The sequence below is a fragment of the Bos indicus x Bos taurus genome, chromosome X, assembly GCF_003369695.1.
Source record: "Bos indicus x Bos taurus breed Angus x Brahman F1 hybrid chromosome X, Bos_hybrid_MaternalHap_v2.0, whole genome shotgun sequence".
Taxonomy (NCBI): domain Eukaryota; kingdom Metazoa; phylum Chordata; class Mammalia; order Artiodactyla; family Bovidae; genus Bos; species Bos indicus x Bos taurus.
The window spans coordinates 77,384,428-77,402,492 of NC_040105.1; the positions used below are offsets into that span (position 1 = coordinate 77,384,428).

General features: G+C 34.7%; 1 protein-coding gene across 1 annotated transcript in view; it reads right to left on the reverse strand.

Annotated features, from left to right (window-relative positions):
• POF1B (POF1B, actin binding protein) overlaps window positions 1-18,065 on the reverse strand; it is a 100,287-nt gene that overhangs the window by 9,170 nt on the left and 73,052 nt on the right. Inside the window, 8 exon segments of the mRNA XM_027534638.1 lie at window positions 2,111-2,193; window positions 3,003-3,131; window positions 4,491-4,610; window positions 5,167-5,319; window positions 6,157-6,270; window positions 7,106-7,198; window positions 14,457-14,531; window positions 15,971-15,998. Coding sequence (XP_027390439.1) covers window positions 2,111-2,193; window positions 3,003-3,131; window positions 4,491-4,610; window positions 5,167-5,319; window positions 6,157-6,270; window positions 7,106-7,198; window positions 14,457-14,531; window positions 15,971-15,998 — 795 coding nt within the window.

The window sequence follows — 18,065 nt, forward strand, 5'->3', positions numbered from 1 at the left end:
AAAGAATGGGGGCAGAGATCAAGAAGATGCAAAAAATGTTTACCAAAGACCTAGAAGAACTAAAAAACAAATAAACATAGATGAACAAGACAAGAACTGAAATAAATACACTGGAAGGAAAAAATAGCAGAGTAACTGAGGTGTAAAAACAGATAAGTGACCTGGAAGACAGAATGGTGAAAATCTCTGCCACAAAGCAAAGAAAAAAGAATGAAAAGAAATTAGGACAGTCTCAGAGACATTTGGGACAACATTAAATGCACTGACATTTGAATTAAAAGGGTTCTGGAAGAAAAAGAGAAAGGGCCTGAGAAAATATTGGAAGAGATTATAGTTGAAAACTTCCCTAACATGGGACAGGACATAGTCACCCAAGCCCAGGAAGTGCAGAGTCACATATGGGATACACCCAAGGAAGAACACACCGAGACACATATTAATCAAACAAACAGAAATTAAATACAAAGAAAAAATATTCAAATAAACAAGGTGAAAGTAACAAACGACATATAAAGGAATCCCCATAAGGTTATCAGCAGATTTTTCAGCAGAAACTCTGCAGGCCAGAAGAGAGTGGCAGGATATATTTGTAATGAAAGGGGGAAAAAACCTACAACCAAGAATACTCTACCCAGAAAGGGTCTGATTCAGACCCAACAGAGAAATCAAAAGCTTCACAGACAAACAAAAGCTAAAAGAATTCAGCACCACCAAACCAGCTTTGCAACAAATGCTAAAGGAAACTTTCTAGGCAAGAAACACAAGAGAAGAGAACAAAAGAGGAAAGGAAGGGAGAAAAGACCTACAAAACAAACCCAAAACAATTTATAAAATATCAATAGGAACATAAAAGTTGATAATTACCTTAGATGTAAATGGATTAAATGCTCCAACCAAAAGACATAGACTGACTGAATGGATACAAAAACAAGACCCATGTATATACTGTCTACAAGAGACTCACCTCATACCTAGGGACACATACAGACTGAAAGTGAGGGAGTAGAAAAAAATGGTCCATGAAAATGGAAATCAAAAGAAAGCTGGAGTAGCAACATTCATATCAGACAAAATAGACTTTAAAATAAAGACTGTTACAAGAGACAAGGAAGAACACTACAAAATGATCAAGGGATCAATCCAAGAAGACATAACAATTGTATATATTTATGCACCCAATATAGGAGCAACTCAATATATAAGGCAAATGCTAACAGGTATAAAGTGGTGCAGCTGCTTTGGAAAAATTTAGGAGTTCTCCAAAAAGTTAAACAGAGTTACTATGTGCTCAGCAATTCTACTCCTAGGTATATACTTAAAAGAAATGAACACATATTTATACACAAATTTGAACACAGATATTTACAATAGCATTGTTCAAAACTGAAAACAGCCCAAATTTCCATCAATTGATGAATGGATAAATAAAATGGTATATACATCCATAAAATGGAATACTATTTAGTAACAAAAATCAATGAAATACTGACACATGCTAAACCACAGATGAATCTTGAAAACATGCAAAGAGAAAGATTTCGGTTTCCAAAGATTACATTTTGCATTATTCCATTTTTATGAAATATCCAAAGTTGATTGTTGCTGAATGTATTCATAAAGAGTCACTTTCTATTTGATTTTGCAATGTAAGTTATGGTCATATTGATTACATAAGAAGAGATGCTGCCTAAGAATAATGATGTCTATGCAGGAAAGAACAGAGCCAAAAGATAAAGACAGATTTCTGAAGACATATTTTGATCACACAAATCCATTTGGACAACAAGCAATCCCAGTTAAGTGGATTAACCAATTCCCAGTTTAAGCTGCGTTTCTGGCATGTACAACTGAAAGAGTCCTGACTAATATGGTTGGTTAAACAATGAATTATTTGCTTTTTACTTTCATTGTATTTAATGCATTATAAATACAGTGAAAGTGTGCTGTTGAATTTTATCATCTTTTTGTGAACATTCATTCCTCAGTAGAATTACTGGCCAGCAGAAAACATCAAATTCTGTCTAGGGGTGTATATATCAAGTAAACATGCTACAACTTGGATTATAACATAACCAAAATCATATCCAAATTTCATTAAAAATAACATTACTTTTTAGTTGTAATAGTTGTCCTTCCACCACTGGAGGGTTGGTTATGAGATGAATATATTTCTTGTCTTAACTTCGAGAGTTCCTTAGAAATAAAAGACAATATAACCATTTGAAAACAGTACAAACATGAGGTAAGAGGTATTTCTGATCATTTAACAAGGTTCTAAGAATAATTTTTCCCTTCCTTTTTAGCCTTGAGGTAAGAATATTCCAATCCTACTTGTTGAATTCCATATAATCTTGCTTCATGATACCTAATTAAGTTACATTATAAGTCTCTGCAAGAATCCACTAACTGGTATAGGATTTCTGTACTTAAGGGATAACATGAGATAGAATGGGCATGATTCTCAAGGTGAATATGTGAAAATTTCTGTGGCAAAAGATTAAAAAGTATAACTATAGCAGAAAAGCATTGAAACTGCAATATGGGAACAGATATTGTTTCCTAAAAGATAATCTATTACTGAACATTACTACAAGTACCATTTGTTCAATAACAGCAATATGATATTAACCACTATTTTGGATACTTTGTTCCTTCAGTACCTATTTTATAACAGAACTTGGGCTATATACTATACTCGTAGAAAGGAATATAACAAAGTCCCTTACTGAAGAAACTCAGTCTTATTGGAAGTTTCATTGCTAATGAAGTAGAAAATCAACATTTTAAAAATATTAAAAGCATAATATTTTTTGCTTCAATTCTATCTTTCCTTTGAATTATTTCTCCTGAAATAGAGCCTTTTACTTCTTCATAGTCATTCACATTCTTCTTTATGAATAAATTAAGTCTTGGAAATATGTCTTTTCTTAGTTTGTGGAAATTATTTATCCCACATGGCTGAGTTGTATGGTTCCTCTCCACCTTGACCCCTTCTCTGTTACCTCTGACTGACGCTTTATAAGGGAATCTTTCTCTTCCAGCAAACTTGTCAGTTCATGAATCTTGAATTGAAAATCATTGCAGCTTCCTTCTCTTCTTGAAACATCTTTTTGGTACTGATTTAATTGAGTCTAAGGATTTAAAAAGAACTTAGAACTATTATAATTCTCATTTAACAAAATGGATAACTGAGTTCCAAAGAGGTTAAGTGGCAGAAAGTCATAAAGCTAGTTATGAAATGAAGAGTAAAATACCAATAGTTATAAACATTTGAAGTTTTATAAATGTTGAATACAAATTGAAATACCAATTAGGAATTTCTCACTTTTTAAAGTTGACTTTACTATTTAGGCTTAGGCATTATGTAAGTAAAAATCCTAGGCAACAGAATTAAAATAAAGCTAAGAAAACAGGTACTTTATATTCCTTCAAATACTAATTAAGGAAAAGTCAGTAACTAATATTATATCATGATTTGCACTTAACAACATATTCCTCCTGCATAACTTCTCTCAGTGCTCATAGCAGCCCTCTGAGATAAGTGTTATTATAAACCTTATTTACAAAACAGGTAAATGAGGTCCAGAGATGTTAAATCATACAAAGGAGCAACAGCTAGTAAGCAACACAGCTGCAACTCCATGACAGGTCTTCTGACTCCAAATCCTGTTCATTTCCTTCTTTACTGTATTATATATGCACAGATGACTGTTATGTTAAAGTGTTATTAGTAACATTCTGATGGAAAAGAAACCAGTGGACGAAATCTGCAAGAAAAGTTGATTTCCTTTTGAACAAATTCTATTTTGTTTCATTTTGATTTTTGGTAAAGACTATACATTATATTTGCAAAAAAAAAAACTATGTGGTCAATTTTTATATTAAAATATTTGAGTTATATAACTACAATTAGTAATTGTAATTACTATTGTAATTGTATCAGTAACTTAAGGGTTAGTCAATTTGACCTAGAATGACAAAATAAGGCAATGTACAATTATTCTCACAAATATCACTTTGATTTTGATGCCAATTACAGGTACATAATTCAACAGTTTTATCCTTGCACTTGACAAAGCTCTTGCTATGTATCACCCCTCAAAGTCAAAGAAAGATTTTTATGAATTCAAATGTGGCTTCACTGGACAATCTTGAAAGTTATTCTTGCCTGCATAGAGCAAACTTCAGGTAGGATCATAAAATGTTCCCTCTCCCCCATCACCAAATAAATTAATCAAAATTAAAAAACCAACAACCCCAACTTAACATTTTTTCTTTCCTAGAAAAGATGAAGCTAAATTAAAAAAAAAAAAAACAATTTAACAGTATTCTTTACACAATGATACGTATTTAACAAAAAGTTCTACAACATACTCCTATCAGTCTACCTTCAGTTGATTTTTGTTTGTAGCTTTAAACTTGAAAATAACATTATCTTATTAGAAAGTCTGTGCTGACCTGTACATTTATGCAGTGTAGGATCTACATACCCTTAGTTTGCAGATCTCTCTGTCTTTCTCCATTCTTAAGTTTTTTACCATTTCCATGTAATGGTTGCCAATCTCATCCATTTTAGCCTGCAGCATTGGGCCTGTGCAAGTCTCAGAAACCTACACAAGGCAAAATAATTTTCTGTAATTAGACTGTTATGAAGGAAATGCATATGATATTACAAAACATTGATAGATAAAAAACACATAATTAAACAAAACATTGAAACAATCAGATGGATTTTTTTGGAAGTTCATTATACAGCTGAAATGGCAGTGAGTTAAGACATAACTGCATGTGAAATCATGAGAAAGCAGTCTATGTGTTTTCTCGCATTGAATTGGATACACACACACAAACACACACACACACACACACACACACACATATGGGCTTCCCAGGTGGCACTAGTAGTAAAGAACCCGCCTGCCAGTGCAGGCTAAAAGACACAGGTTCAATCCCTGGGTCAGGAGGATCCCTTGGAGGAGGGCATGGCAATCCACTTCAGTATTCTTGTCTGGAGAATCCCATGGACAGAGGAGCCTGGGGGACTATGGTCTATAGAGTCGCAAAGAGTCAGACATGACTGTAGCAACTTAGCACAGCACATAGATGTATATATAACCAATGGTATAATTAAGGCAATAGCACATGCTTAAAACAAAATTTGAATACCTGTATTCTCAGATTTTTATTCTCTTGCTCTAAATTACGCTTACAGTATTCCAACTCTTTTAGTCTATATTCTACGTCTGACAGCGTATGTCGAAGAGAGAGATTGTGTTCTTCCAATGCTTGGCATTTTGAGGTGGAGTCTTGACATCCTTGCTGTAAAGAATACATAATAAATAAGACAAATGGATTTTACTTTTTAGGAGAGAGTGCTTTTAGTTGATTAATTCAATGAAACAAAGCAAATATTTTTCCATGCCCAGTTTGCTTATATATTTATCCTTAAATGGTAAGTTAAGTCAGCTATGAAAGATATTACTCTCACTTACCTTCTTGAGTGAGAAGGAATCGAGATTAGATGAATTTTCAGTGTACCAATTTAGCAAACTCTTGCTACTCCTTGGCAATATGATAACCTACCTTCCAGTAGGTACCAAAATAACCCTATGCCTGATTATGTAACAATTGGAAACTCAATCAAAATGTGGGATTGTCACAGGAGCAAATTTTAGGAGTGGATCAGCCCTAGAGATTTACTATGATTTCCAAAGAATCATCTCTGCTCAGATATCTATAGAAAACTTTTAGAGTTCATTCATTCAATTACTCATTGCACAAACGTGTTAAGATCTACAAAAACCTTTTTAGCAATACACTAGTAGACCAAATGATTGAACTTAGATATTCAATATTTATACAGTTTTTGTCACCTAACAGCATAGAAAATTGTGAATTGTTTATACTTCATATCTAAAATACTTAAGAGAGATATATATTATATATATATATATATTAATATATATATATATATATATTTTTTTTTTTTTTTCTGACAGGACTTCAGTAACTGGAAATACCCAAGGCCTCTCAATTCTCATATGAACAAATTATTTCATCATATTTTAATTGGATTATATCTCATAAATCCAGTGTGCTAACTGTGCATATGAAAAACTATCAATCTAATTTATTATCAATGAAAATGTCAATTACCTGCTGTTGGCGATTATCAGCTCTCACTGATGCCAAGAGTTCTTCATACTCTTTTATTTGAGTTTCTTTGAATGCCAAGTCTTTCTCAAGTCTTATCTTATCATTTTCCAGTGACTAGAACCAAAATTATTTGTTATGACTCAGAATTACAGAAACTTGTCAACAGTTACATAATACAAAGATCTGTTTTCATTGAAATGTTTAAATAAGCACTTATTTCATTTGCAGTTGTTTAATAAAATGGAATTCTAAAAGCTAATCAAAATATGGGATACAAAATGACTGAAACTTTAAAACCTGCATTGATAGACATTTTGATGAATTGATGAATCCTAAGTGCAATGAAGCAGAACCTTCTGATTATTTAACATTTTTTTCTTACATCCACAAAGACTCCTTGTTAATCCCAGCAGGTTGTGAATTTTCAAATTAAGAGTCTGAATGTATTCATCAGAACCCAAAAACAAAAAACCCCACTCCAAAGTCCTCAAGGAGTAATTCACTGTATGGAAAGTCTTCTGAATATAACTAGCTGATGTCATGAAAAACACCAATTAAAATAGAAATCAGAAAATGTTAGTTCTTGGAAGTTTTCAAGCATTCAAAAAAACTTCAAAGTATGCTTTATTATTACAGAAAAGGGGAAGTTCCCAATCAATGAGTCAGATTATTCTAATTTTACAAACTACTCCCTGGCTTTAAGCATTAAATTACCTTAGTGGTAAACTAAATAATAAGTGTGCACCCAAGTTTCTTTCATTTTCACACTGGACAGCTCTTTACTTCTCTCCTCCAACCCCAATTAACTGTTGCAAGAAAATAACTATATCTGGGTGAGCACAATATTATTGTATTACATTTTTAAAAGGCAGACTGAATGCTTTGATTTATATGTTAGGAAGCTAAGAACTAGAAAATCTTTGGAAAGAAAAATCAAAATAAATGTTACTGTCAAGTCATTCTGAAGATGTCCAAGCTCTTCCCGTATGTTGCTGAATGTGGACAGCACGAGTCGGAGAGATTTAGCAGACATATCCCTCATCTGGGGGAAGAAAACGATTGATGATTTATTTTTACTAGCATTTAAAACAGGCAATGTAAGTAATAGTAATCTAATTTTTCTGCTCTACAAGCAAACTTATTCACAACTTCATTTTTAATATGGCAATATTAGAATAGTGATGCAGGGCATTTGGTCAATAACATGCATAAGTAATCCAAGGAATATTCCTGAAGAGATCATAGCTATGTTATTTGAAAAGGGTCTCTTTTTTCCATGATGAAGTATCACCTTTTTCATGATAGAAATATATCAGCAAATTCTCAAATTTACTTTTTTTCTCTAAAGATTAAAAAAGATGAGACAGTCAATCTTCAAATAATAAGTTGCATCTCCCTAAGTGTGCTGCCAAATGAATTGATTTTGGCTGAGTTGAGAATAATATAATAAAAATTAAGTTTCAGCTTGAAATATAAAAATATCTCAAATTTTAAAGAGGGAGAAAAATCCTTTCACTAGGTTAAACTCATTTCTTCAGAGAAAAATGATTTTAAAACAGGCAACTTCTGTTTTTGAGTGGATGGAGCACAAATGCTTTTCTCTATTCTTTTTGCTAAGTATAACTGAAAGCCCTGGAATTTATGTATAAAACATACATAAAAAGACTCTGAAAGGTGAAAAAAAGAATGAAGTCTGGTTTAGAACATTGAGCTATGGAAAAATATAGAAGTGATTTCCTAGGCTTTCTTTTTGCTTCATTTATCAGAGCAATGTTGGGGAAATCAGTAACCCAAGAACACCAGAGATATGGACAAAAAAAGTCCCTAGGAAAGCCTGCTCTCTCTAGCCAAAGGACCATAAAAAGGGCAGCCTAGCAAGGCAGATAGCATTTAGATAATAACCACTCTACTTCAGCCAAACATCACAGAAAAAAAATGCAACTATATTCTACTCTACCCAAAGCATTAAAAGCCAAGAAGGGAAATTAGACTATCTCTCCTTCAGTCTCCCTGCTTAGTCACCTAATTGGAATTAGCGAATTCTTGGTGACTCAGACAGTAAAGCGTCTGCTTGCAATGTGGGAGACCTGGGTTCGATTCCTGGGTTGAGAAGATCCCCTGGAGAAGGAAATGGCAATCCACTCCAGCACTCTTGCCTGGAAAATCCCATGGACGGAGGAGCCTGATAGGCTACAGTCCATTGGAGTCGAAAAGAGTTGGACATGACTGAGCGACCTCACTTTCACTTTCAGTGAAGAGTCAAGACTCATCATTGTCCAACAGAAGTGAAGCTACTCACCTTACAGTGTCTGTAGAGGCCAAGAGGGGAACATTACCACAACACTCTTTCCCATCCAAACCAGGGTGTTATCAGTAGGAACCTACAATTCCTTATCCCTGCCCAGGAAGAACAATGAGATACTCCCCCAACCAATGTCAACAGAAGCAGAGTAGGGAACCTGGACTTTCATTCCCACCTGGCAGTAATAAGCAGTCGCCCCACTTCCTCTGTTTCTCAGTATCAGAGGAGGCCTGCTACAAAAGAAGATTTGATCAAAATAAGAAGTCATAACATAATCAAAATCTCCAGGTGTCAATAAAAAAATCACTTATTCTTAAAACAGGAAAATCTCAACTTGATAAAAAAGAGTTAATACATGCCAACATCAAAATACCAAAAATGTTAGAAATATCTGACAAGGATTTTAAAATAGCCATCTTAAAAATGTTTCAATAAGAATTTGCAAAGATTTATAACAAAAAATAGAAAGTCTCAGCAACACAACTGAAAATCTGAGAAAACAAATTAAGAGTAACTAAATGGAAATTTTAGAACCTAAACGGGCAATAACTTAAATATATTAAAAAAAAAAAAAGCTCAATGGATGGACTAAAAAGCATAATGGAAAAGATACAGCAAAGAATAAGTGAACTTGAAGATAGAACAACAAAAAAATACTTAATTCTGAACATCAGAGAGAGAATAGATTAGAAGATTGAACAGAGCCTCAATGTCCAATGGGAGTATAACATATATCTAACATTTATGTCATCAGAATCCTAGAAGGGGAAAAGAAAGAAGGTGAAGCTGTAAAAGTATATGAAAAAATAATGGCTGAAAATGCCTCCAAATTAGCAAAAAACCAAACATACACATTCAAGAAGTTGAGAAAACCTCAAGCAGGATAAATCCAAAGAAATCCATTCCTGGACTTATCAGCCAAACTGGTTAAAACTGAAGATAAATTTTAAAATCTTAACAGCAGCAAAGAAACCTTAACTATTGGGAATAGCAATTCCAATGACAGTCGATTTCTCATGAGAAACCATAGAAGCCAGAATGTTTTTTAAGTGATGAAACAAGAGAATTGCCAACTAAAAATTCTGTATCCAATGGAGGAAAAAAAAAAAAAAAAACCTTTAGGAATGAGGGGGAAATCACAGTTTTAGATGAAAAGAAAAATAATTTTTCACTAGCAGACCTATACTAAAAGAATGGTTGAAGGAAGTTTTCTGAAGAGAAAGGAAAAGATAGAAGGAATTTGGACCCTGGTGGCTCAGATGGCAAAGAATCCACCTGCAATGTGGGAGACCTGGGTTCGATCCCTGGCTTGGAAAGATCCCCTGGAGAAGGGATCAGCTACCTACTCCAGTATTGTGGCCTGGAGAATTCCATGGACTGAGGAACCTGGCAGGCTACATACAGTCCATGGGGTTGCAAAGAGTCAGACACGACTGAGTGACTTTCAATCACTTGGACTATCAAGAGGGAAGAAGTAACACAGTAAGCAAAAATATGGGTAAATACAGTAGGTTTTCCTTCCTTTTTTGCATTTTCAAAATTAAATTTGATGATTCAAGCCATAAAAATTATAATGTTTGACGTGGCTTTCAATGTACTTAGAGAAAATACTTTAAAAGTCATAAATATGGAGGCTAAAAGAAAGATGAAAGAAGAAAAACTTTATGTAGTTAACTGATACCAATAAAATGTTGCAAATTTGGAAAACTCAGCAGTGGCCACAGGACTGGAAAAGGTCAGTTTTCATTCCAATTCCAAAGAAAGACAATGCCAAAGAAAGCTCAAACTACCGCACAATTGCATTCATCTCACACGCTAGTAAAGTAATGCTCAAAATTCTCCAAGCCAGGCTTCAGCAATATGTGAACCGTGAACTTCCAGATGCTCAAGCTGGTTTTAGAAAAGGCAGAGGAACCAGAGATCAAATTGCCAACATCTGCTGGATCATCCAAAAAGCAAGAGAGTTCCAGAAAAACATCTACTTCTGCTTTGTTGACTGCCAAAACCTTTGATTGTGTGGATCACAATAAACTGTGGAAAATTCTGAAAGAGATGGGAATACCAGACCACCTGATCTGCCTCTTGAGAAATCTGTATGCAGGTCAGGAAGCAACAGTTAGAACTGGACATGGAACGACAGACCGGTTCCAAATAGGAAAAGGAGTACGTCAAGGCTGTATATTGTAACACTGCTTATTTAACTTATATGCAGAGTACATTATGAGAAAAGCTGGGCTGGAAGAAGCACAAGCTGGAAACAAGATTGCCGGGAGAAATATCAATAACCTCAGATATACAGATGACACCACCCTTATCGCAGAAAGTGAAGAGGAACTAAAAAGCCTCTTGATGAAGGTGAAAGAGGAGAGTGAAAAAGTTGGCTTAAAACTCAACATTCAGAAAACGAAGATCATGGCATCTGGTCCCATCACTTCATGGGAAATAGATGGGAAAACAGTGGAAACAGTGGCAGACTTTTTTTTTTTTTTTGGCCCCAAAATCACTGCAGATGGTGACTGCAGCCATGAAATTAAAAGACGCTTACTCCTTGGAAGAAAAGTTATGACCAACTTGGATAGCATATTGAAAAGCAGAGACATTACTTTGCCAACAGTGGTCCATCTAGTCAAGGCTATGGTTTTTCCTGTGGTCATGTATGGATGTGAGAGTTGGACTGTGAAGAAAGCTGAGCACCGAAGAATTGATGTTTTTGAACTGTGGTGTTGGAGAAGACTCTTGAGAGTCCCTTAGACTGCAAGGAGATCCAACCAGTCCATTCTGAAGGAAATCAGCCCTGGGATTTCTTTGGAAGGAATGATGCTAAAGCTGAAACTCCAGTACTTTGACCACCTCATGCAAAGAGTTGACTCATTAGAAAAGACTCTGATGCTGGGAGGGATTGGGGGCAGGAGGAGAAGGGGACTACAGAGGATGAGATGGCTGGATGGCATCACTAACTTGATGGATGTGAGTCTGAGTGAACTCCGGTAGTTTGTGATGGACAGGGAGGCCTGGCGTGCTGTGATTCATGGGGTCACAAAGAGTCAGATACGACTGAGCAACTGAACTGAACTGAATACATGGGGATAAGTTATGGATATATAATATAGTGACCACTAAAAAAGTCATACAAAATGACACACTCAAAAGCACTAGAGATAAGTCAAAATGGAATTCTAAAATACACTTAAGTAATCTACATGAAAACAAGACAAAGAAAACAAAGAAACAAAAGACAGAATGAACAGAAAACACAATGGCAGGTCTAGCCCTAACATACCAATAATTACAACTTGATCTAAACACACCAGTTAAAAGATAGAGATTGACTTGACAGAGTGATAAAAAAAAAAAAAAAAACATAACCTATGTATTTTCTACAAGAAACTCATTTCAAAGATAATGAAATTTAAAATATATATATATATGATGAAAGTAAAAGATATATCATGCAAGCCTTAAAAGAAAGCAGGAGGAAAAAAAAAAAGAAAAGCAGGAGGGCTATATTGACATTAGATAAAAATGACTTTATAGACACAGATGTATAGAACAGTCTTTTGGACTCTGTGGGAGAAGGAGAGGGTGGGGAGATTTGGGAGAATGGCATTGAAACATGTATAATATCATATATGAAATGAGTTGCCAGTCCAGGTTTGATTCATGATACTGGACGCTTGGGGCTGGTGCACTGGGATGACCCAGAGGGATGGTACAGGGAGGGAGGAGGGAGGGGGGTTCAAGATGGGGAACACATGTATACCTGTGGTGGATTCATATTGACATATGGTAAAACCAATACAATATTGTAAAGTAATTAACCTCCAATTAAAATAAATAAATTTATACTTTAAAAAATAAAATAAAGAAAAGAAAAAAAAATGACTTTAGAGCAAAGAAAATTACCAGGGACACAGAGGGACATTACAGAATACGAGTCAATCCACCAAGAAGATATAGCTTTCCTAAATGTCTATGCACCAAACAAAAGAGTTGCAAAACATATCAAACAAAAACTAATAGAATGGAAAGGAGAAACAGACAAATCCACAGCTACAACTAAACACTTTTACACTCCTTTCTCAGCAACTGATAGAACTACTTAACAGAAAATGAGCAAGAGAATATAACAATTCAACAATATCATCAACCAAAGGATGTAATCAGCATTTACAGAATACCTTATCCAATGACAGATACATGTTCCTTTCATGTTCCCATGGAACATATACCCAAAATAGACCGTATCCTTGACTATAAAACTAAACTTAACTGTTTCAAGAAAATTCATCTCATATCAAGTATATTTTCTTACCATTGTGGAATCAAACTAGAAATGAATAACAGAATGACAATAGGAAAATCTCTACACACTTGGAAACTAAACAATACACTTCTAAACATTAATAATCCACCATTCAAAACAGATAATAAAAGGAGATAAAAATACATAAAATTGAATGAAAATGAAAATACATATCATAACTTGTGGGGCACACTAAAGCTATGCTGCGAGGATATTTATAGCACTAAATGCTTACATTAGAAAATATAAAAGGTGTGAAATTAATCATCTAAATTCCCATATGAGGAAACTAGACAAAGAAAAGCAAAATAAACAAAAGCAAGCAAAGGAAGGAAATAATATAGATAAGAGGAAAAAATAAAAAAATCAATGGAAATGTAAATGGAAAGAATAGAGATCAATAAAACTAAAATATAGTTTTTTCAAAAAAATCAATGAAATTGATAAACCTCCAACAAAACTAACAACAAAAACAGAAGACACAAATCACTAGTGTCAGAAATTAAATAGGAGAGAAGAAAACAGACCCTGCAGATGTGAAAAGGATAGTCAGGAAATACTATGAATACACATAAAAATTTGACAATTTAGATGAAATGGACTACCTCCTTGAGAAAGATGGGCTATCACAACTCATCCAATATGAAACAGATCATTTGAATAGATCTGTAACTATTAAGGAATTGAATTTAGAATTTTTTAAACTAAAAAAATATACATGCATGCCATCCATGCCCAGATATTCTCACTGAAGGATTATACCAAATGTTTCAAGAATGATTAAAACCACTCCTTATACAGTTTCTTCCGGAAAATAGAAGAGACATTTCCCAATTCATTTCATGAAGCTAAATTATCCTGACACCAGAATCAAAGAGAATAGAAAGAAAACTACAGACTAATGTCTCTCAGGAACTTAGATGCAAACATTCTCAATTTTTCAAGGAAACAGGCCTTCATTACACTTTGGATGGACCTCGTGCCATCAGAAATAATATAAAGGCTATAGCCAAGATTCAGATTCTGCAGAGCATAAGTGTTCCCTATACCACTGTCTGTTTATAATACACACTTATATTTCACTTAAGTTGCACAGATAAGATGCCAGGTCCAATATGTGAATGATCAATAAAAGCTTGAGATCAAATAACAAACTTAGAAATTTGCCTCACTAGACAAAACTAGATTATCTTTAGAATCTCTTCTTGCAAACACATACACTCTTCTTTTTAGCTATATTCTTTAGCACCTATTTTGATCTATCTTGATCTGTCTCTCCCTTTCAGTGTAGGGGAATATATTGCTGCAGTGGTCTCTAACTTTCCACAATTCAGGAAAATCAATGAAATGACCTTTCCATCTGCCAGGGGTAGGGTAGGGAGGTGTAGAAAGTAGAATGGAGAAGAGGAGGGCGAAGTCTGTAAGTTAGAGTCAGTTTGTGCTACAGCAGCGAGGAGAGAATAAGGGCATTCTTTGGGAATAATATTTTGATAACAATTTCCTGAATGTTAGTCATTCAATACTAGTCTTTGATGGTCTGACCAAACTATAATTCAGCCCTTGTTTAATCAAAATGTAATCAACTGTTGTGAAACAGGATTTTTATTTAAACCTTTCTGTTATTAATTAAAGGAAACATCCTAAGCCAGCGCTTTTTTAGTTGTGAATTCACAGGCATTCTTAACTCCATCTCACCTGCAGAATATAGCGAATTTGCTGTTTTGTAAATTCTGACAATCCTTTTGGAATCAATGATTCAATGTCTTCTGACTGTAAGAAAAGAGAGGCTTATCCTTTAACAGATACACATTAGTGTTTTAATCTTAGGATCAGCAATCCACAGACTTTCATAGAGAGGGGCCTATTTTTAGAGACATCAAAAGATTATTTCACTTTTTAGGCAATAGTTCCTACAAACTTTAGTAGCCTTATCAGTTCTTACTTGTAAAAAATTGATGGTACTACAATCACCATGGAAAGAACTCTGCATTCCAGGGATTTTAGAGGAAAGTTTGGGGCAATCAATCAGATGTTCCATTTCTATTTTTTAAAAGAGTAACTTAAAAACAAAAGCGTAGTCACTTAAATCCCATTAACACTTTATTCCAGTGTATCTTTCAACAACTAGAAGTTTTGTTGGGTGGTATAACATTTTAGAGGTGGATTTTTTTAAATGAAAATTTGGGGAAATAAAAACAAAGGTTTATTGAGAATTTGCAAATTGCATGAATTTTGCATAATCTTTTGAAAGGTTATGATGTTGCCATAACAACACTAAGAAGCTTCAACAAATTTTAAGTGAGAAGCTAAATTGAAGTCAGTACTTCATAAAAGCAATTTAGGGCTACTGAATTATTATAACGGATGCAGTTTATCAATACACTGGAAATAAGGATGAAAATTAACACAAAAGAAGCCATTGTGCTTTTCATTACATTGAAATCAGTTCTTTCTCTATTTGATGACTTATTCCATTAAAAGTAATTATTAGCAAGATGTATGTATATAATAGAATTGATATTTGAAAAAATTTACTTCAAGTCTCTGGCTATTTGGCAAGAGTAGCCAATAGTCAGAGAAAGGGATGGCACCCCACTCCAGTACTCCTGCCTGGAAAATCCCATGGACGGAGGAGCCTGGTAGGCTGCAGTCCCTGGGGTCACAAAGAGTCAGACATGACTGAGCGACTTCACTTTCACTTTTCAGTTTCATGCATTGGAGAATGAAGTGGCAACCCACTCCAGTCTGGTGGGCTGCGTCTATGGGGTCACACAGAGTCAGACATGACTGAAGCGACTTAGCAGCAGCAGCAGCAGCCAGCAACTTAAGTTAATATTTCGTTAAAAAAGTTTAGTTTTTTACTAAAATTAAAATTTAGTTACTGTAGATTTCAATTTTCTAAAACAGAGACTATGTAGTCAATGAATTTTTAAATGTTCTCATAAGGAAAGACAAATTAAATCATAAGGTGACAGCTGGTAAAACATTTTTTGTGTGTGAATGATTATTATTTTTAACAATTATCACTTTTACAGCCATTACAAAGATATAAATGGTATATCATTTCAAATGCAAAAGGATCATTGTATCTTTCACTAACCTATGTGTCGAGTCTAATAAAGATACCAAATTAAAACAATATTTTTAGTGCAAATACCAGAATCTGCTTTGTTATCAACTATATTTGATTTTCAACTCTTAGCACTTACCTCATCTATAGACTCAAAGTCCCGTTTGCTGCAAGAATTAATGAAAAACAGACAATCTTAGGAAAATATATACATTGATCATATATAAATGTTAATGTTCTAAATATTTTATCTTATTTTTTGATGTCATAATATATCCAAATGAGATTTATAATCCAAATGAAAAATTTTAAACTAACTAAAATGGCACTTCACAAAAATAAAGATAACTTTCATGGAATTAACTAATCTATTAAATATAAACAATAACAAACCAATAGAATATGCAGAATTAGTTAGTACCATCCATTAAACAAGTCTATTTGTGACTAGATGTAGAAGTCTTCAGTGTTTGGCAACAAATAACATCTGAGTGAACAATAACAGTAATAGTCAGTCATTCTCTATTTTCAACTCTTTTTCTCCTTGTATTGCTCCCTTTCAATGTTGATTTCAGCTTTTCCCTACAGTGTCTTTAAGCTATTCATACCATTTTAAGCAAAATCAAAACTTGCAAGACTACCTCTTTCAGTCTGTACTACAGTGTGTGTGTGTGTGTGTGTGTGTGTGTGTATACGTGTGTATATATATATATATACACACATATCAGTGACAAAGCTTAAAGGATATTCAAATGCTTATATAGGGACATAGGCTGGAAGAAGCACAAGCTGGAATCAAGATTGCTGGGAGAAATATGAATAACCTAGATATGCAGATGACACCACCCTTATGGCAGAAGGTGAGGAGGAACTAAAAAGCCTCTTGATGAAACTGAAAGTGGAGAGTGAAAAAGTTGGCTTAAAGCTCAACATTCAGAAAACGAAGATCATGGCATCTGGTCCCATCACTTCATGGGAAATAGATGGGGAAACAGTGGAAACGGTGTCAGACTTTATTTTGGGGGGCTGCAAAATCACTGCAGATGGTGACTGCAGCATGAAATTAAAAGACGCTTACTCCTTGGAAGGAAAGTTACGACCAACCTAGACAGCATATTGAAAAGCAAAGACATTACTTTGCCAACAAAGGTCCGTCTAGGCAAGGCTATGGTTTTTCCAGTGGTCATGTATGGATGTGAAAGTTGGACTGTGAAGAAAGCTGAGTGCCAAAGAATTGATGCTTTTGAACTGTGGTGTTGGAAAAGACTCTTGAGAGTCCTTTGGACTGCAAGGAGATCCAACCAGTCCATTCTGAAGGAGATCAGCCCTGGGATTTCTTTGGAAGGAATGATGCTAAAGCTGAAACTCCAGTACTTTGGCCACCTCATGCGAAGAGTTGACTCATTGGAAAAGACTCTGTTGCTGGGAGGAATTGGGAGCAGGAGGAGAAGGGACGACAGAGGATGAGATGGCTGGATGGCATCACTGACTCGATGGACGTGAGTCTGAGTGAACTCTGGGAGTTGGTGATGGACAGGGAGGCCTGGCGTGCTGCGTTTCATGGGGTCACAAGGAGTCGGACGTGACTGAGTGACTGAACTGAACTGCACTGAGCCTTAAGCAACGTGACAAAAATTTTAGTGAGATAATAGAATTTCCAGTATCAAAATGAGGGTTTGTCTATGAGTATTGGAAGGCTCTTTGTGGAACCATGTGAGGTAGACAAATGCTGCAAGATGATTATAAGTGGTTATACCAGTCTAGCACTGGCTTCTTGGGGAAATGTTGAAAGCTGGGAAAGATATAGTTCTAGCATTGTCAGTGGCAACAGACAAGACCTTATTCTTGCCTACTTGTTCCTTCTGCCCTTAGTGGAAATGTTGGACCCAAAATACATATGGTGAACATACTTCTCAAACAAACAAAAAAACAAGTACACACGTTCTGACAGCAAAACAAAATATTTTAAAGTAAGACAATCTTAGGAAATCATAGATACACAACTGCCATATTGTCAAGTACAATAAAAAAGTAATTTAGAGATATAAGCTAGTAATGTTAGCTCTTTACCTTCTATATAAGTGTTTATGAGTATTCCTTACAAAGGTAAGTGGATCACTCACTGTGCAAAGCCTCTTGCATGCATTTATAAAAATACATAAGCTAATGTGGAGAATGAGAACTGAAGACTTCATTTCCCAAGGCATGACTGCCTATGTATGTATTGTACATAT